The sequence below is a fragment of the Pyricularia oryzae genome, chromosome 1 (genome assembly GCF_000002495.2).
Source record: "Pyricularia oryzae 70-15 chromosome 1, whole genome shotgun sequence".
Lineage (NCBI taxonomy): Eukaryota > Fungi > Ascomycota > Sordariomycetes > Magnaporthales > Pyriculariaceae > Pyricularia > Pyricularia oryzae.
In genome coordinates, this window is record NC_017844.1 from 5,450,772 (window position 1) to 5,470,266 (window position 19,495).

The window sequence follows — 19,495 nt, forward strand, 5'->3', positions numbered from 1 at the left end:
TTAGCATATACCTTTGGGCCTTTTTTCGTTTCTCGTGAACCTCGCGTGCTTCCTAGGCCCACCAAACGTGTCAGCAGTTTGTACAAGGATCGGCGTCGCCGCGCGTGAAAACAACAAAAAGAACGACAAAGAGGAATACGATACCGATATATAAAAGGGGCTGATGCTATTTTATCCCATTGCACAATTGTCAAAGTACGGGATCCCTGGCCTGGGTAGTCCACGTGCGTGCAGCTTTAGATTAGACTTCTATTTATACACATTATGCGAGCAGGGACTATATGCACTAGGTTCCTATGTAGTTATCTCTAAAACCCGATTGGTCGCAGGATTTGCGCCATTCAGAAACAAGCCCTACAAGCAAACAATAGGCTAAAGACGGGTTTGTGATGATCTCGCACGAAATTGCTCCCCAAAACGATAAAAGACCATCTTGGCGGAGATAAAAAATCGATAAGATGCGTCTACACTCTAGAGTGATTCAGACCTCACTCTTCCCGTTGAGAAACTTGGTTGGTCGTGCTTATAGTGTTAGGTGGTTTAAAAGACACTCGAATGATGCGCAAATAGCTGCAAGCTGTAACGTTGCGTACCCCCTGTTCGGCACCCCCCCCTGTTCGGCACCCTGAAAATCTAACAACGAAATGCCTACTTTTATAAACTGATTTAAATATAAAATTATCAACGGACAAAAATACAATCGTTTTCACGCTTCTCCGGTTCATTAACCTCTTCTTTATCAGCTAAAGGTTCCAAATTTTCTATATCATTTTCCTGCAATCCAATAATGTTCTGTTTGTTAACCAAAAGCTCGTTTGGATCCGGAACCACCCTCCTCCTTTTAACCGGCCGTATTGCCTCCAGTTGTGCTTCCAATAAGCTGATTTTTTGCTGGGCGCTAGCCAAAAGGGTATCTTTGGCTTCGAAGCTTTTTTGGACTTTTGCAAATAAAAGACGTGAAGTAGCGTTGGTTTTGTTGGATTGGGAAAGTTTTTGCAGTTGAAGTCGGATATCTCGGGTCGTTTTAGGGGTTTTCCAAATAAGTAAAGACGGGTCGTTAATTTTTTGGGCTGGGCTTTCCGGTGTTTTATCCCTTTGCAAACCGTTGTTTTTATCTTTTATAACGTTGGCGTTGCTATTTTCTAACAAAAAAGGGCTTAAAAGTGGTTTAACCAAGTTTACCGGCCATAACCCCGTTGTACGCCAACCAGATTGAATGGTTTTTGCTATAAATGCTTTTAATCTGGCTTTTCGATAACAAAGTAGGAAATTTCGTTTTCCAATAACTGTTGAACAGCAAAATTGGCTAACAAATCCAAGTTGACGTCGATAAGCTTCTTTTAACGGCCCAAAAACCGATAGATCCAATGGTTGAAGAACGTGTGACGAATGAGGGGGTAAATATAGGAGTTGAATATTATTTTGCAAGCAAAGAAGCATAAATTCGTCCGTTATATGTGATCCATGGCCATACAAAACTAATAACCGCTTTTCAGGGGTTAAAGGTTGGGTATACGGAATAAACACCTTTTTTAACCATTCGATAGCCGTTTGGTTATTTGTCCACCCGTTTTCGGTTGCATGAAATTGCCAATTATCGAAAGGGCTTAAATCCGTGGGAAACCATTGTTGTTGTACGTTTTTTCCCTTAAATATAACGAGGGGAGGGAGGGCAACGCCCGTAGCCGATATACATTCGATTATAGTCGTCCAACCACGCGTTCCGGGCTCTTTTCGTTGCAACGGCCGGATCCCGTTAAGCCCTAATACTAGGCCATTAGATCCTTTGCCTTCCATTATACCGGTTTCGTCCATATTCCAACGGTTTTCCGGTTTAATAGCGTTAATAACCGGGTTCGTAATATAAAGCCACCAAGATTTAATTACCTCCGTAGTAGCGCCATTAACCCGGGCGTTATCTATTCGACGGGGCCTTTGGGTTTTAAGGATTGGATAACGAGCCAAAAAACGAGTTATCCAACGTTTTCCAAGGCCTTTTGTCTCTCCGGCGGCTTGAAGAATTCGTTCGGCAAAAAAGCGTAATTCTTGATGCGTTGGCGGAAGCCCTAAAGCTGTTTGGGTAAGTACCCAATCAGCCAAATGCTTTTCCTGTTCCGTGGAAAGCCTTTGAAAAGGGCTTTGTGCTTTTTTATAAGGTTGAGAACCTTTAAGTCGACTTTGAAGTGTAGACCTAGGTATTCCCCATTTTCGGGAGGTTTTTGCAATTGGATTGCCATTATTGACGTCGTTAATTGCAGATATAAGCTGTTTTTCAGTATATTGCTTCATTGGAAAATGGGGAATTAAAATCAGAAAAAAGTAAATCCAAAAGTGACAGATTCATCGAGATATTTATAATAGAAGTTGGAGGATAAAAATAAAAGTGTTGTTATTTTTGGGTGCCGAACAGGGGGGGTGCCGAACAGGGGGTACGCAACGTTAGTAGTTAGCGTTGGATTTGTAGTACATGGCGGTATAGTCAAGTACCATGTGATCGTGCCAGACTAGACTTTGAGCGCATTAGTATTGGAGCCAAGTGCGGGGTACTTTCAGGGTACCACAAAAGGCGAGAGGGGCGCCATCACATAACCCCCACCACGGAGCGGAGCCTAAACTTCAATTCTCTATCGACCTGATCAAGCTTTTTCACACCTTGGGCCTCTATCAAGCGAGGCAACGACCAGGACGGCACCCGCCATGGCCCGCTTCAACTTCAACTCCCTCCCGGGGTGGCTTCAATCGGCCCCTCCGGCAGCCATCAGGATCATCCTCGTCCTGATCCTGATCAACGCCGCGGTCTGGATCGCCGCGGGGATAATTCTCCACTTCCACCCGGCGCTGATCGCCCCGGCGGCGCTCTCGTACGCGCTGGGGCTGCGCCACGCCCTCGACGCGGACCACATCTCGGCCATCGACCTCATGACGCGGCGGCTGATCGCGTCGGGCCAGCGGCCCGTCACGGTCGGCACCTTCTTCTCGCTCGGGCACTCCACCATCGTCGTGGTCACGTGCATCGTGGTGGCCGCCACCAGCGGCGCGCTGCGCGACCGCTTCGACGACTTCACGCGCGTCGGCAACATCGTCGGCACCAGCGTCAGCGCCGCGTTCCTGCTGCTGCTGAGCGCCGGCAACGGCTGGGTGCTCTACCGCCTCGTCTGTCGCCTGCGCGAGGTCCTGGCCGAGCGGCGCCGGCGGGGCGCCGTCCTGGGCCGCGAGGACGGCGCCGGCGCGGATGTGGATGACGCCGGGGCCGCGGCGGGGTTGGGCTTGGATGGGGTGGGGTTCTTGTCGAGGGTCTTCCGGAGGCTGTTTGACGTGATTGACCGGCCGTGGAAGATGTTTCCGCTCGGCGTCATGTTTGGCCTTGGCTTCGACACGAGCTCTGAAATTGCCATTCTCGGCATCACGAGCTTGCAGGGTGCTGCTGGCACCAGTCTGTGGCTGATTCTTATTTTTCCCGTGCTCTTTACAGGCAAGTCGTCTCTTCAAGTCCCATGCAAGTGGGTTTTGATTCAGCCTTCTAACAATTACCAGCTGGCATGTGTCTGGTCGACACCTCGGACGGCGCCCTGATGATGGGCCTCTACTCCTCCAAAGCGTTTTCCCGGGATCAGGTCGCGATCCTGTACTACTCGATCGTGCTGACGGGCATCACCGTCTTTATATCCGCCTTCATCGGCATGATTCAGCTCTTTTCTCTCATCCAGAACGTGGCCGATCCCCAGGGCGGCTTCTGGGACGGCGTGGGAGCCATCAGCGACAACTTTGACATCATTGGAGCGAGCATATGCGGGCTCTTCCTCGTCATCGGAATCGGCTCGGTCGTCGTGTACAGGCCATGGCGGAGACGAATGGAGAGGCGGATGGAGCCACCGCTTGTGGCGAACGGTGGCGAGGAAGGTTATGCAAGTCCTGTCCGCTCGGAGCAGAATGAAAGCGTATGATCAAGACTAGTGGGCTGTAGATGACTAGAGACGGTAGTCTGCTGCAATCTTGTAAGCCAGGCCAACTTGATAAACTGCATAATCTCCCAGAGCAAAGCATTTTTATCTTGAGCGATTGTTGTCAAAGTCTTGAAGCTCTGCTTGGCAATGTTTTGTTTCACTTCTGATTTCTCCGCTTTCTCTTGGCATGTTTATTCTTATTCCAAAACTGCTGCGCTGAAAGTCTTGGTCGTGCGACTCTGGTGGGTTGCGTTTCAGATACCGCCGTTATGCTTCTGTTTTAGGGCGGCTCCCCATGCCGAACCCTGGAGGCGAGGGAAACAACTGTTGACAAGAGCTTTTTCGAAACTTGTCAATATTCCAGGCGGGACTTTAACCGTAGCCCCTTTCACCATCCATAATTATATCATTATTTCATGCATGGACTCCACGTCCCAAGGATATAAGGACATGACAGCTTCGCCTATTTTCTCACAGGCTCTAATCTATACGATATTCAAACAGCTTCACTTCAGTTTGTACTCATATTTTCTGCTTACCTTGATTGCCTGGTGCAATTTCGATTCTACCCGCTGTTTAATTGAGTCGTACTTGATTCGCTTCCTTCATCCCAACAAGGCATTCCAATTCGCCAACATGCAGCTCTCATCCGTCTTTCTGGCCCTGGCCACCATTGTGTCTGTCACCCAGGCAGCTTCGCGTACGTGTTGGCAACGAAACGACTTGGAGCGACTTCAATAGCGCTGAATTGAGGCTCTGAGCTGACTTTCCCCTTTTTCCTCATCTTTAGTTTCTCTCGACGAGGGAGCAAGCGCCGGTGGTCTCGTCGCCCGGCAGGAGGCAAGCAGCGAGATGCAGAGCAGAGTGACCAGGAGGCAGGCCAAGCGACCCAGGAAGAAGAACACCGGCAAGGCCTGCACCGTGGGCAAGGAAAAGGGCTTCTGCGACAGCCTTGGCTTCTGTTCGACATTTACTCCGCCCAACATCAACGGACCCATTGCAAAGATAGCCTTTTGCGAGGAGCTTGCTTAGAGTCCGCAGCTAAGAATAGAGTTAAATACGCATGTGTCATATTATGCGGTTACCAATCAATCTGCACCAACGTGTACCAGGGTGTACTTGGACAAATACATACCTCCCAGTTGCAACCACATACCTTGATATATGGCTGCAAATGATTGCCCAGCAGAATTGATTCCCACTCGGCAGGTTCCCTCCATCAAATGCTACGTAGCACCAAATGTCCAGAGCGGAGGGTCGGACAGGCATGCGGAGAGCTCCGAGTGCGGGGATGGCAGCAAGGTGCAAGCAAGACAGCAAAAGAGAGTAACGATTGTCGGGCAAAGACAAAGGGATTTTAGGTTTCGCTGCTAAACCAACAACGTGGGCGGGAAGCTAGCGGCGATCTTAATTGTCTTTGGTTCAAGCCTGCGGGGTAAGACACACAAACCAAGGGCCAGACCAATGCAGCCACGAGTAGTTGGTAACATGACACCCTCTCGAAAATGAACATGTCTCTCATGTAACGTGTCCGTCTATAAAATGAACATTGTTCCTACTCGTGCGTGTACCGTCGATGAACTTTTGTTCAGGTATGGGAAGCTAGTGCAACCACTTTAACTGGGCACGGCAGTCAATCATCATGGTCAGCAGTAACAACGCCCCAGAGTCAAAGGGCTTTGTGTCGCCAACAGTCAATGATACCAATGCCCAGGCAACAGATGGTAGCTCTGGCGCAGCTCCGACTCGCTCAGTTGCAGCTACTGCAGCACCCAGTGCCGACTCAGCTCCCGAAATCATTGCAGAGAGCCCCCGCGCTGCGTCGCCTGTACACAGTGAGAAGCTGGCGGCCAACTTGAACGTCAAGGGCAAGGCCGGGCATGCAGTGATTGATCAGCGCCAGACCATCCCGACGACAGGAAAAAGACGCCACACGACCAAGTGGGAATACATCACCTTTTGCCTGTTTTGTGAGAGATGCCGTGATTCCTTGCTGCCTTGTCGCGACCGCCTCTGCTGACACTCACGCAGACTTCTCGCTAAATGGCGCCCCCATCGGCAACAACGGCGGCGGTCTCCGCCAGGCGTTGGTCAACATGAAGTACCCGGACGGCTACCTGACCTGGGGTGGCGAATACATCCCCATCAACGCCATGCTGCTGAGGGTGCAGGGAGTCATGTTCGCGGCGCAGCTGGTGACGCTGATGATCCTGGGGCCCTATGCCGACTACGGCAACTGGCGGCCTTGGATCATGATTGTCGGCCAGGTTCTGCTCTACATTTGCCAGTTCTCGCTGTGCGGCATCAGCCAGCCGGATCAATGGGAGGCGGCGCAGGCGCTGTTCGTCGTCGGGTCGCTCGCCGCCAACGTGGTCAACAGCTTCTATGCCGCCACCTTCCCGTCCATCGTCCGCGATCTGCCCAAGCTGATTGAGAGCGAGGAGCGCGTCAAGGCGGGGACCGAGTCGCCCGAGAACCACAGCAAGTTGGACGAGTATGAGAGGGCCAAGCTGTACAACCTCAACAACATGACGGGCTCGTATGTGGTGGCGGTGGTGTATGCCATCGCTGTTGGAATGGTAGGTTGGGTTGTGGCAGGCGGGCCGACCTGGCGTTGAGCCGTTGACCGTGGCAGATGACTTTTTCTAATGCGAACTTTTGCACGACAGATTGCCGGCATCGGCTACACGACAAACGAGCAAAAAATCACCTCTTTCCGTGCCGCCCTGGGATACTTTGGGTTCATGACAGTCGCATTCACTGTCCCGTTCTTCATCCTCCACAAGCATAGACCGGGACAGCAGCTACCGTCAGGCACGGGCTGGCTCACCGCCGGGCCCAAGCAGGTATGGAGCGCGGCCAAGAGCGCAAAGAAACTCAAGCAGGTGATGCTGTACCTGCTCGCCTACTTCCTGCTCAACGAGACGTGGGGGACGTACTGGGCGGTGACGGGCATCATCCAAAACGACGTCATCCACTACAGCCCCTTGATGCTCAACGCATTCAGCCTGACGGCCGATTTGTGCGGCGGAACGGGCCATCTTCTGCTGTTGATCTTGCAAAAGCGCTTCCGGTTCAGCGTCAAGCAGGGCGTCATGTTCGGCGCCGTCATGACCCTGATTCCGCAGCTGTGGGGAGGCATTGGGCGCTTCACGACCAAGGTCGGCTTCCACAACGAATGGGAGTTTTGGCTGGTTCAGGCCTGGAACATCACCACGGCGGCCTGGGGTGGGTACAACGTGACCATGATCTCCGAGGTGGTGCCGGGCCCAAAGTCATACATGTTCTTTGCCCTGTTCAACTGCGTCGGCAAGACTTCGGGCTTTGTCGGACCCTTCATCACGGCGGCCATCATCCAGGCCGACGGCGGAAAGAACAATGGCGCATACTGGTTCCTGCTCGGCACCGGGCTGTTGGGCCTACTGACGCTGTACTTTGTGGACACGGACCAGGCAAAGATTGACAGTGCTGCATGTGAGTTTTCATTCCTGATTTAGAAAATCAGCTTGACCAGTTTGCGTTACTGACTTCTTGGAACAGACTTGGCACGGGAAGCAGAAGAAATGTACTCCGAAGAGCAGAGGGCAGCCGCCAAACATAACCTGGAAGAGAGCTCACCGGGCACTACGACGCCAATGACGCCCGCTGGTGTTTCCACCGCCGAGATGCAGGATTCGGAAAAAGCATCAACAGCCGTAGAGCACCCAGTTGGGACAAATGCTGTCGGGCAATCAAAGTGTTGACGAGGCGACGGTCCTGCATAAGTCAGGCAAATGGCAGGAATAGAGACAAAATATTCCTGGTACGGTACCTGCAAAGCCTGGAGCAACTGCCGATCACAGCGACGTTCGCATTCGCTTTGGCGGGCTGATGGTTCAGTTCAGTTCCTCGTGGCGTTGTGGATAAACCTTAATTCGACCGAGAGAAACATGTCTCGTTTTAAACATTCCGACTTGAGTCTAGACTTTTCGCTTCCAGACTTTTTCTTATCGTGACTGACTGACTCTATCCTTTGCGACATTGGGTGGACAACCTTGAAAGTAACCTTATTGTGCACGCACAGCAAGGTAATGCACGCTATCGGACAAGCTTCCCCTCACAAGGATGAGGAGATGACCAGGGATAGCACGCAATACAGGGACCCCGCATGAAACAATCGCCCAGTTCAGACGTGAAACCCCGCACCCCAAGTTTTTTGCTCACTGCGCCAAACTTTGCCCAGCGATCGTCTAGCTAATTATTAGCGGCGTCGCCTGCCGTAGATTGCTAATTGCTGCAGAACAATTACCACTTGAACACCAAAACTTATTCGCTAGCAAGCTTCCAAGAAAAGAAAAAAAATTAGCCAGGAAAATGACTATCCGCCTAGCTCGCGACGAGGAGCCGGCCGCCGCTGTTGGCCAAGGCCTCAAAGGCCACAAGCTGCTCATGCTAGTGCCTGCGCCCTACATGCCGCCCCCGGAGCATCTGGACTACCTGCGAAGAAGGTTTCCCGGGCTGGAGATCTTTGCCCACGCCCGGGAGTGGGCTGACAGGAACGCTCCGGCTGCATCGGCCGACGGAGGCTGGAGGTGGGAGGACATAACCATTCTCATCACCGGCAGCGCCCTGCCGAGCAAGGAAGAGGCAGTCAAGCTCCAATACGTGCAGCTGCTCAGTGCCGGCGCCAACCACATCCTCCAGCATCCCCTCTTCGCAGAGACTGACATAACATTTTGCACCGCCAACGGGGTTCACGGCCCGCAGATCAGCGAGTGGGTCGTCGGCACGCTGCTGTCCTTTGAGCATCATTGTCAGTTCTTTCCCGCGCGTGCTCAGGTTATCCTTGTTTGTTGGAAAGCAAAGTTTGCGCACTAACACAAACGCCATCTTATGTCACGTCTCTGGTAACAGTGCCTCCTTTGTGGGATCAGCAAAAGGAGTCCCGCTGGGAGAAAAAAGATGCCTACCAACAGGTTACCGATTCTGTCGGACGCAGATTGTAAGTCGTTGATTCCTTGTCCCAGGCCCAAATGAACATTTCATCTAACATGATGCCCCTCAGAGGAGTCCTCGGCTATGGAAGCATTGGAAGGCAGACCGCACGCCTCTGCAAGGCACTGGGAATGGATGTGCACGCGTACACCCTCCATCCGCGACACACTGCCGAGTCGCGTCGCGATACTTCGTACGCGCCTCCAGGAACCGGAGACCCCGAAGGCTTGTTCCCTTCCAAGTGGTTCTCTGGAGGGAGCAAGCAAGACCTGCACCGGTTCCTCTCGTCTGGGCTCGATGTGCTCGTCATCTCGACACCATTGACCGACAAGACGACTCACCTGCTTGGGCCGGAGGAGTTTGAAATCTTGAGCCAGCGTGGAACCTTTGTCTCCAACATTGCTCGCGGTCCGATTATTGACACGGATGCACTCATAGACGCGCTGAACACGGGGAAGATTCGTGGCGCGGCGCTGGACGTGACCGACCCTGAACCACTGCCCAAGGATCACGCTCTGTGGAAGGCCAAGAATGTGACGATAACACCCCACCTGAGCTCGGCCTCCAACTCGTACGGCAAAAGGATCATGGGTATTTTGGAGGGAAATTTGGAAAAATTGAGCCAGGGCAAGCCACTGATGAACCGAGTGAGCCGGAAGGACGGCTATTAGTTGTGACCCATCGTAAATTTATGACACAAACCTACTGCTGTAGGACCCTGAGAAAAAGACCCTGCATGTTACTGCCGGTTCCGCTGTGGGGTGAGAATTGTGAAGAACTCGAAGGCATCATCATATCCAATTCGTGTAGTTTGGCCGTGACGCTTCCCAAGATGCGCCCTTCTACTGGTGATGATGACGGGAAAGTGGAGTACCGACAAGTCAGCCAAGGCGTGTCCAAGATTCTCGACCCCAAAAAACCCCAGTTTTGAAGCAACTTGAGGATCCAGTTCGGCCCACATTTAACGTCACTTGGTGACGCAACAGATTGCCATAAGGCCACTGTCTTGACCTCGACCGGACGGAAAACATGGAATGCGGCGGCAATCTCGGTGGCGATCCTCTGAATTTTGAATTGCGAGGTGAGATGTCGATCGGAACTCGGAAGGAAGGCTGTTTTGTGTCGATGTGCACAATGTCGAGCTTGCTGGCCCACGCTGGAGCAGCACCTATTTCTGGACCAGGGTCTGGCTGGCTGATGTGATGTCACCGGTTCCTGGTTTTACAGGCTCGATACGATCACGACCGAACATATAAGTGGCAGCAGTTGTTGCTCGACAGGTTCCGATATTGCATTCTCGACATGCACAACCAAACCTAATAACAACAAGATACCAATTTGTTTAGCGACATTACTTGCTTCAGCTTGTCTTTGCTCATACCCCCAACTCTACCTTAGCAACAACCAAAAACATCATCAAAATGGGTCTCGGAACCAAGATCAAGACTGCTCTGCACGGCGACAGCCACTCCCGCAGCGGCTCGGCTTCTTCCTATGAAGATGGTCGTCTCCCCGGCTCATTCCCCTCGGATGGCACCGCCACCAACAACACCACCAACACCACCACCAACAACACCAAGCCAAGCACAACCAACGGCTTGAGCTCAACAACCAAGACCGGCGATGTCAACACCCACAACTCTACCCTCAAGAAGGGTGGACGCCACACCAAGACAGACTCGGGAGTCGACTTTGCAGACGGCCCGGGCCACAGCAAGGATGTCCACAGCAGCAACTTGACCGGTGGTGACTACCAGCGCCCCGTCAGCCGCGAGGGTGGCATCGGCGGCATCGACGACCACACCTCGTCCAAGAAGAACGACCCCTACTGGGGCAACATCAAGCAGAGCGGCTACGAGCGTGATCTGCCGCACCGCCCCGTGAGCCAGGTCGACCGTGATCTCAACGGCACCGACAGTGGCGCTTACGGCTCCGGCCTGAACAACACTCGCGACGGCATGGTCCACGACAATGTCCGCTCGAGCAATGCAGGCCCTCACTCGAGCAACATGATGAACAAGGCCGACCCGCGCGTCGACTCTGACCTCGACAACCGTGGCGCCAACGGTGTCAACGGTGTCAACGGAGGAGCATACAACGGCACCACCGGCAACAACTACAACTCTCGCGGCGGAATGCTCGACGTCACCTCCGGCAGCAACTACAACTCTCGCGGCGGAATGCTCGACGGCACCACGGGCACTCAGGGTCTGGGCTCCACCAACCAGGGCCCCCACAACTCCAACATGCTCAACAAGGCCGACCCCCGCGTGGACTCGGACGTCGACCACCGCGCAACCAACAACTACGGCTCAAACACCACGGGCTACAGCTCAAACAACACGGGCTACGGTTCCAACACCACCGGCTACGGCTCCTCCAACATGAGCGGCAACGGAACCGGCCGCGACGTGCACGGCACCAACCTCACCACCCACGGCGGCAGCAACGACATGACGGGCGCCAGCGGCCGCCGCTCCGACCTGCACAACGTCGGCCTGGCGCACCCCAACGAGCCCGTGCTGGGCGAGCACCACGACGACCGCCTGCGCGCCCGCGACAACGGCTACAGCCCCGTCAACGGCGGCCTGGGCGGCAGCAAGCCGCACCACGCCTCGCTGGCCGACCGCCACCACGAGGAGGACCTGCGCGACGCGGGCCTCTACAGCAGCGGCCGCGACAGCTACGGCAGCCGTGAGGGCTACAGCCGCAACGGCGGCGGCAACAACACGACCGACAGCAACGGCAACGTCGTGTACGGCAGGAGCGCCAGCACGCGCGGCTCGCCCCAGCGCGGCCACGGCGTCGGCGGGCCCCAGCAGCAGCAGCACGGCGACTCCAGCTCGTCGCACTTTGTGCCCAGGGTCATGCACACCTGCAACAACTGCGGCACCGACAACGACATTAGCCGCTACTTTCGCTCCGACGTCTCATACCGCCTGGGCTGAAGAGATATGATGTTATGATCCGTTTTTTCATTTGTTTCCTTTGTGCAAACTTGGAGCGGTATTTTTCGGCTATTTGTCAGCGATTTCCTTAAGATTGTATCATAATACGACGGAAAACTGTTACAATACAAGTAATTGAGAATTTGAGATGAACTCTGCTGCAAGACGACGTGTTTCAAGTGGTGATTGTTGGCCATCATGACAAGACCGTGGTAGGCTATGATACCATCAATGTCTGCCAGTGCCACGAATTTGCAACAATGAACGCAATGAGATTTCAGCAAGACAGCTTTCCAAATACAGCTCATGACGACCTAGCGTCACTCCAATACGCTTGGTGCTAGACGCTGTTTGACTTGGTCCTGCAGCGCGGAGGGAATTGTTGCCAACTTGCCGATGTGATCGGGTGCTTCAATGTCGAGCTGTTTGGCTTGATACATTTTGCGTTCATATTAACCAGCCACTTGAATAGTCGCCAGTCACCTTTACCATATACGGTCCGCGTCTGTAACGAGTACGTTTGGGCGTGAAAAGGTAAATTTGGACAAACGGTATACAAATGGGTAAATAGCCGGTAGATGTGGTGGGATCAGTTTCCTTTGAGGCTTTGGGTCGGCCTTACGAGCACAGGGCAGCACCAGTTTGCGTAAATGTTCAGGTATTTCAACGTCCCCGTCTGTACTACCACTGGGTAGCCCCCCCAAATACTACTGACTACCAGAAATGGCTGCTTGGCAAGGACGCCCATACATTTCTGAGCGGACTGAACGAGAATTTTGAGGGTTGGCCATTGAATCGATACCATATTACGAACGCCCTGACAAGCCCAGACCGGCTGCAACTTTTTAGTAGCCTTCTTATATCCCTCAATTCCCATTTTATATCAAAATTGCCCGCACTCTTCTAAGGCTGGCGAATAATCGCGTCGGTGTTGGTGCAAATGCAAGGGTTAGCTCTGCAAAGCGATAAAATGATTAGAAATCGGCACCTTGTTTTCGAAAGCATGTTGCTTCCAAAGGCAAGAAGATTGATTGCGCGAAGAGATAAAAACTTGCCCGTTAGTGCAAAAGCCGTTGACCAATGTCTGTTTTTTGCAGCGGGCTGGGCAGTCCGAGGTGGTCGGGCATGTTGTGGCGCAGATTGCTCGACCATTTCTGTGTGGAAAATAGAAAACTCCAGCACATTAGCATGTGAATCATAAAAAGATCACTCTAGTCTTGTACGGTTAGGGGCGCGGGGACGTACAAGCCGAGACAGCGGTGTGTTCCGTCGCTACTCGCTGCACATTTAATGCCAATTGGGCATAGGACATTGGAGGTTGGGAGGATCTGGAGTGAACCACCTGCAGTTGCAGGTGGGTCAACTGCAGCTACTAGAGTGGGCAGGATAATGTAAAGGGCGAGGGAAAACTGCATTTTGAGAATAATAGGTTGTTGGAATAAGAGCAAGGTCGTGGAATTAAAGTTGAAAACAGGCTGATTTAAACAGGTGGAATGGTCATCAAGACTCAAGGGGTGTAGGAGGAAAATGGGGTTAAAGTTGAATATCGATTTTGTAAGTGTAAGGTGTTACGACCAGACAGTTGGGCCGGTACCAGGGAGGCCAGGTGGGGTCACACCCCTCCTAACGACACCCGCCCAGAGAAATCACCGACCGGCAAAAAAAGGATTACATAAAAAAAAATTACGTAATTTCACGTAATTGCCAAAAAAGTAATTTCAATAATTATTAAAGGATTATAACAAATTAAAGGAAATGATTTTTGCGATTTGTAACAAATTAGGAAAAATTACATTCGGAATATAATTTATATAAGGTACGTTTATTATTATATAAATAAATTCGATTTTAGGATTGTTTAGCAGCAATTAAATTTTAATTAACCTTAATATTTATTTGAAAACAATTATAATTTTATCCCCAATTATTAAAAACCCCAATTACCCAATTAAACGTTTAATTGTTTTAATTTATTATATTTTACCCCAAAAATAAATTACCCCGATATTTTAATCGTAATATTTTAATTATTCCTATTTAATATTTTGTTTTAAAATATATCGAATAATATTCGATAATATATTTTTTCAGACGTCCAAAAATAATACCCCCAACATTCCGGCCATAAGCAGCAAAGCGGCCCAAAAAGCCCCTATTCGGCCCAAAAACGATAACAATAACGAAAACGAAAAAAACCAATTCCGCAAATAGGTTATTAGTGTCACGGCCAGGCATACATTGGAGAACCTCAGTGTATTAGGCGCTATCGACGAAAATTCTAAACTGAAGAGAAGAGAGAAATTACAATCGTCGACGCGCTCAAGAGACGCGCTTAAATCCGGAGGTAGTGGATCCTTGTCCGATCCCTGGCTCGGTGTGGAGCCGAGTCGTGATTCTGAGGGTAGGTCTAGGGGCCTGATCCTCACATTACCCCCCTCTAAGGCCTGATCGACGTAGGCGGTCAGAGTCTTGAGTTTGTCACGTGTGTCTCCTCGGGGCCTTCCTCCGCTCTCGTGTCTTTTTCGCATCGTGCTCGGCAACATTGTCCTCGGGTCCGTCCTCCGCAAAAACATCCTCTGCTGCGCTCCTGATCCACTGTTGCAAATTTACCGGAGGTCCCACCGAAGGCGCTGTTAAAGGGTGTAACCCCACGGGCTCCATTACTGGTGGAGTTGTTTTGGGTGGCCAACTGGTCCTTCAGTTGGGCAATAGTAGCCAAGAGGTCTTGCAAATGCGATTGAGTGATGGTGGCCTGGCCGGTTGTGTTTTCGCTTTCGTTTGCCATTTCGCTTCTCATTTGGGCGGCAGGCGAGGGCGCTCTGCTTGGAAATTTCGGAATTTCGTTCCTGCCGTCTGACGTCTTGGCAGAAGGTTGGTGGGGAGGGCTTCGCGCCTCTCCTGAGTGTTCGGAAACTGACTCGTACTCGTACGATCCGTCAACTTCGATGCTGTCGACTGGCTGATCTTGCTCTGTGTCGTATTGGGGCTCAACGGGCTCTTCAGGCTCTGTGTTGGCGCTGGTAGGAGCGGGCTCTACTGGCTCTGGGCTCACTGGGGCAACTGTAATCTCTCCGTTTTGATCCGAACCTTCGGTGTTGGGAGTAGCAGTGCCTGAAGCCAAATTATCTGGCTTTGCTGAGTTTGCGTTTGTCACGCGTTGGGATTGGCGAATCGGTGGGCCGTAATTCTTACGCGGCGACATTGATTTCGCGAATGGTGTCTTCTGTGGCCTAGTTTACCGTCGTGCACAGCCGACGTAGTGAATGATTGAATGAAGGGATTGAACGATATATTTTAATTGCTTCACCAGCAAATCATAGTGAGTTTAGAATTATGTCACGGCCAGGCATACATTGGAGAACCTCAGTGTATTAGGCGCTATCGACGAAAATTCTAAACTGAAGAGAAGAGAGAAATTACAATCGTCGACGCGCTCAAGAGACGCGCTTAAATCCGGAGGTAGTGGATCCTTGTCCGATCCCTGGCTCGGTGTGGAGCCGAGTCGTGATTCTGAGGGTAGGTCTAGGGGCCTGATCCTCACAATTAGGACCAACCAGGAATTCCACAAATAAACGTTCCGCTGTCACGGGCAGGCAGGGCGGACAGGTAGGTGCGGGCGATCAGGTAACAGGACAGAGTATATTGGCTATCTAGTCTTCCAGGTACAGGGTAGCAGGTGGTTGTTGACGAAGACGTAGCTCGAGGAGCTACATATCGGAGACTGCAGAGATTTCGCGTAGATATACGCGCGCGAGGCGCTCGGCCCTCGCGCCTTCACGTGACAGGGGTCATGACTAAGCGACAGCCCAGTGGCTGTCCTTCAGGTCTGTGACAGTATTCCCCCCTTCCAGGCCGAGCTCCGTCACGGCCGGGGCCCGGGCTTATGGGGGTATCGACGGTGGAAATTCTTTACCAATTGAGCAGCGTTTTCCAGGTAATCGGCAGGTTCAGTCGTGGGTTCGCTATATCCAGCCCAACGGACGATATATTTCAGCCGGCGGCCTCCTCGGCCGCGGGTTTCCCAAAAGGAGTCGAGGATCTCTTCGACTTCGTATTCTCTCTCACCTTCCACTTCCAAATGGGGTGGCGGTGCAGGTTGTTGGCCCGGCAGGGGCTCAACGTCAGCAGGTTTTAGTCGGTTTATATTGAAAACAGGGTGTACTCTCATAGACGACGGCAGGTCCAAACGGTAGGCGTACGGGCTAATCACTTCAGAAATTCGGAAGGGTCCCAAGTTCTTCCAATCCAGTTTCTTCTGCGGGCGGGCGGTCTGGATGTTCCGTGCGTCTAACCATACATATTGGCCGACGGTAAGCCGGCGGGCCGGGGTACGGTGTCGGTTCGCCTGTTCTTCGTAACGGGCTTGGGCGGCGGTCATTTCGGCGCGGGCTTGTTCCAGAATGGCTTCCATTCGGGCGGCTAGCTTTTCGGCATCCCGCTGGGCGGGCAAAGGCTGGTTCAGGGGTACCGGCTCGAATCCCATGCGGGGATGGAATCCGTAAGTCGCGTAAAACGGGGAGGTTCCGGTGGTCTCGGACTTGTGGGAGTTGGCTGTGAATTCGGCGAGGGGAAGCCAACTTTCCCAATCATCTTGCAGGTAGGCCACATAAGCTCTCAAATATTGTTCCAGGGACGCGTTAAAACGCTCGGTCTGTCCGTCAGTCTCGGGGTGGTGAGCAGTGGATAGCAGGCTGTCGATTTTCAAACGGGTTGTCAGGTGTTTCCAAAACTTCGACACGAATTGGGTGCCTCTATCCGAAACTATCGTCAGGGGCAACCCGTGTAGTTTCCATACGTGGTGTAGGTACAGGTTGGCGGTGTCCTCGGCATTGCAGGTCCCTTTACAAGGGACGAAGTGTCTCATCTTAGTCAGGCGGTCTACGACCACTAGGATGGCGTCGTGGCCGTTGCTTTGCGGCAAATGTGTGATAAAATCCATCGACAGGTGTTGCCATGAGCGTTCAGGAGTGGGCAGGGGTCGCAGGAGGCCCTGGTGGCCTTCGCGGGACGGGTTGATTCGGCGGCAGGTCTGGCATTTCTTTACCCATAATGATACGTAATGTAGCATTCCGGGCCAGTAATATTCTCGGGACAGCAGGTCGTAGGTTTTTGCTTTGCCGGGGTGACCGGCGACGGGGGAGTCGTGGCAGCGGCGCAGGATCTCGGCTTTCAGATTATTCGAATCGGGTACGTACAGTCTATTGCGGTAATACAAATAGCCGGATCGTTCTTCGCATTCGGCCAATTGCAGCTTGGGGTGGCGGTCGGCGCCTGTCCTCAACGCTTCTAGGGCAGATTGCGTTATCGGGTCGGATTCGTATCCGGCGTCTAGTAGCTCTATCAGGTGTCTTGGCAATAGGGGTTTGTTTTGGCGGATTATGGGTTGTAACCGGGTGGGGCGGGCAGGTAAATTGTGTTCTTTCAGTACGACTTGTGTTTGGTGCTTAAGTCGTTCATCCCCCTCCTCAGGCATATCCTCTGACCTCCTGGTTAGTGCGTCGGGCTTCGCTCCTTGTTTCCCGGGTCGGTAGGTGATACGGAAATTAAATCTTGACAGGAATTCGGCCCATCGGGCTTGTCGGCGGTTGAGCATTTTCGTCGTCGTGAAATATTCCAGGTTGCGGTGGTCCGTAATTACTTGGACCGGGGACGACGTCCCTTCGAGTTCCGGGCGCCATTCTTCAAAACAGCGGATAATGGCTAGCAATTCTTTGTCGTAAATCTCGTAATTGCATTCGGTAGCTGTGTGTTTTTTCGAAAAGAACGCGACGGGGCGGAGTATTCCGTCGTCGCCGTATTGTGACAATATTCCCGCAGAAACATAATCGGAAGCGTCGGTCTCCAGGATCACATCCTTTTCCCAATCGAAGTGCGCCAGTACGGGGGCTTCGGTAAACTTTCTCTTCAGCAGTCGGAAGGCGGTTTCGCAGGCGCTATTCCATTCGAATGCGACGTCTTTCTTGGTCAATCTCGTCAAAGGGGCTACGATCTTTGAGAAATCTCGGATAAAGCGCCGGTAAAAGTTGCCAAACCCCAAAAATGCTTGTACGTCAGTAAGCTTTTTGGGTGTTTGCCAGTCCAGGACAGCGGTGATTTTTTCAGGGTCCATTTTTACGCCTTCGACGCCGACCAGCAGGCCCAGGAACTTGGTTTCCGTCACGAAGAATTCGCACTTCGCGGCGTTGGCGTATAGCCCGGCTTTCCTCAGGGCTTCCAGTACGAGTTTCAAATGTTCTTCGTGTTCTGTTCGGGTGCGGCTATAAATCAAAATGTCGTCCAGGTAGGCTGTACAAAATACGTCTAAGTATTCGCGCAGGGAGTCGTTTATATATCTCTGGAACGTCGCGGGGGCTCCCGTTAGCCCGAAAGGCATGACTAGGCTCTCGTATAAGCCGAATCTCGTGCGGAATGCCGTCAGGTATTCTTCCCCCTTTTTAATCCGAATATTGTTAAAAGCGGAAACGATATCGATTTTCGAGAAGAATTTCATGCCGGCCAGGTTGTTCAGGGTCTCTCGGACTAGCGGCAGCGGGTAACGGTCTTTTACGGTAATGTTATTCAGCGCGCGGTAATCCACGCAAAACCTCAACCCTCCTCCCTGCTTCTTCACGAACAAAACGGGCGAGGCGACGGATGACGAACTGGGTCTGATAAACCCTTTTTTCAACTCTGCGGTCAGCCATTCCTTAAGGGCTATCAGCTCTTCGCGGGACATGGCGTACAGGGGGCCGAACGGCGGCGTTTTTCCTTCTATAAGCGGGATATGGTGGTCGGACGGTCGGTGTGGGGGCAGCTTCTCGGCTTCTTGCGGGGAAAATACGTCCGCGAATTCCCGGATTGTTTCGGGCAGGGTCGGCCCGTTCCTATTTTGGGGGTCGGCGGCTAGGACCTCATCAATCTGTTTCAAGGTTACGGCGTACAGTCGGCAGGATCGGCGGCGGGCGTACATGCTCGCGGCTTGCAGGGAGATAGGGGCGATATCCATTTCGCGGAGGGACGGCGGTCGGTCAGCCTGGTACTGGGGGCGGCTTTTTTTTGGTACGGCGTGTAAAGCTTTAACCTTCTCCGGTTTGTCGGGCATATTGCAGTGTCGGCGGCAATAATCGCTGTCAAACGTAATAACGTGTGACGCGAATCCAATCGTTGGATCGTGCTGCTTTAGCCAAGGCATTCCTAGCACAATGGGGTAGTGGGCTAGCTGTGTGACGAAGAACAGCGCGTTTTTCTGGATGTGGTCCTTGATTCTCAATTGTCCTCGGACATAATGGGTGCACTTCCCACTTTCGGCGGTCCTTCCGTCGAATACTTCGATGTCGAATGGGTTTCGCAGCGGATACATTTGTAGTTGGCGTTCTTCGGCCCATCCTTGGTCGAGGAAGCATTTTCCTTCCGCACCGCAATCGGTGAGGGCATAGGTTGGGAGGTTTTGGCCCCCCACTGTCAGTTCGGCAGGCAGGATCATCAGGTCGGATCGTTGGTTATATTCCTCTTCAACGGGGAACCCGTGAACGGCGGCGGCAGAGATGCGGATCGCCGGCGGTCTATGCGCGGCCTTGGCGGCCTGGGGGCGACTTATCCCAGGCGGGCTCCGTTTTTCGAACTTCGGCTGCTGGAGCGGCTGGCGTCCGA

The 19,495-nt window shown here is 52.5% G+C and overlaps 7 protein-coding genes across 7 annotated transcripts; 5 read left to right on the plus strand and 2 right to left on the minus strand.

Annotated features, from left to right (window-relative positions):
• Positions 1 to 2,614: 2,614 nt before the first annotated feature.
• Positions 2,615 to 4,056, plus strand: MGG_05503 (high-affinity nickel-transporter nixA). The gene is made up of 2 exons (XM_003710321.1): positions 2,615 to 3,472; positions 3,535 to 4,056. Exons 1-2 carry the CDS (start codon positions 2,698 to 2,700, stop codon positions 3,942 to 3,944), a joined length of 1,185 nt encoding a protein of 394 aa, XP_003710369.1. The 5' UTR covers positions 2,615 to 2,697; the 3' UTR covers positions 3,945 to 4,056.
• A 524-nt stretch (positions 4,057 to 4,580) lies between these two features.
• Positions 4,581 to 4,976, plus strand: MGG_05504 (uncharacterized protein; the record flags this gene model as incomplete). Its single annotated transcript, XM_003710322.1, has 2 exons — positions 4,581 to 4,644; positions 4,735 to 4,976. 2 exons carry the CDS (start codon positions 4,581 to 4,583, stop codon positions 4,974 to 4,976), a joined length of 306 nt encoding a protein of 101 aa, XP_003710370.1.
• Positions 4,977 to 5,443: 467 nt separating this feature from the next.
• MGG_05505 (autophagy protein) lies at positions 5,444 to 7,441 on the plus strand (the record flags this gene model as incomplete). The annotated part of the gene is made up of 3 exons (XM_003710323.1): positions 5,444 to 5,914; positions 5,976 to 6,523; positions 6,614 to 7,441. The coding sequence occupies exons 1-3, from the start codon at positions 5,587 to 5,589 to the stop codon at positions 7,439 to 7,441; spliced, it is 1,704 nt and encodes a 567-aa protein (XP_003710371.1). The 5' UTR covers positions 5,444 to 5,586.
• Positions 7,442 to 8,108: 667 nt separating this feature from the next.
• MGG_05506 (glyoxylate reductase) lies at positions 8,109 to 9,725 on the plus strand. Its single transcript, XM_003710324.1, has 3 exons — positions 8,109 to 8,736; positions 8,838 to 8,925; positions 8,989 to 9,725. Exons 1-3 carry the CDS (start codon positions 8,298 to 8,300, stop codon positions 9,587 to 9,589), a joined length of 1,128 nt encoding a protein of 375 aa, XP_003710372.1. The 5' UTR covers positions 8,109 to 8,297; the 3' UTR covers positions 9,590 to 9,725.
• A 206-nt stretch (positions 9,726 to 9,931) lies between these two features.
• MGG_05507 (uncharacterized protein) lies at positions 9,932 to 12,054 on the plus strand. The gene has a single exon (XM_003710325.1). The coding sequence runs from the start codon at positions 10,340 to 10,342 to the stop codon at positions 11,864 to 11,866; it is 1,527 nt and encodes a 508-aa protein (XP_003710373.1). The 5' UTR covers positions 9,932 to 10,339; the 3' UTR covers positions 11,867 to 12,054.
• A 310-nt stretch (positions 12,055 to 12,364) lies between these two features.
• On the minus strand, positions 12,365 to 13,416 carry MGG_16382 (uncharacterized protein). Its single transcript, XM_003710326.1, has 3 exons — positions 13,112 to 13,416; positions 12,922 to 13,020; positions 12,365 to 12,821 (listed from the first exon to the last, which is right to left on the minus strand). The coding sequence occupies exons 1-3, from the start codon at positions 13,279 to 13,281 to the stop codon at positions 12,770 to 12,772; spliced, it is 321 nt and encodes a 106-aa protein (XP_003710374.1). The 5' UTR covers positions 13,282 to 13,416; the 3' UTR covers positions 12,365 to 12,769.
• Positions 13,417 to 14,298: 882 nt separating this feature from the next.
• Positions 14,299 to 15,068, minus strand: MGG_16383 (uncharacterized protein; the record flags this gene model as incomplete). Its single annotated transcript, XM_003710327.1, has 1 exon — positions 14,299 to 15,068. One exon carries the CDS (start codon positions 15,066 to 15,068, stop codon positions 14,328 to 14,330), a length of 741 nt encoding a protein of 246 aa, XP_003710375.1. The 3' UTR covers positions 14,299 to 14,327.
• Between the last annotated feature and the right edge of the window lie 4,427 nt (positions 15,069 to 19,495).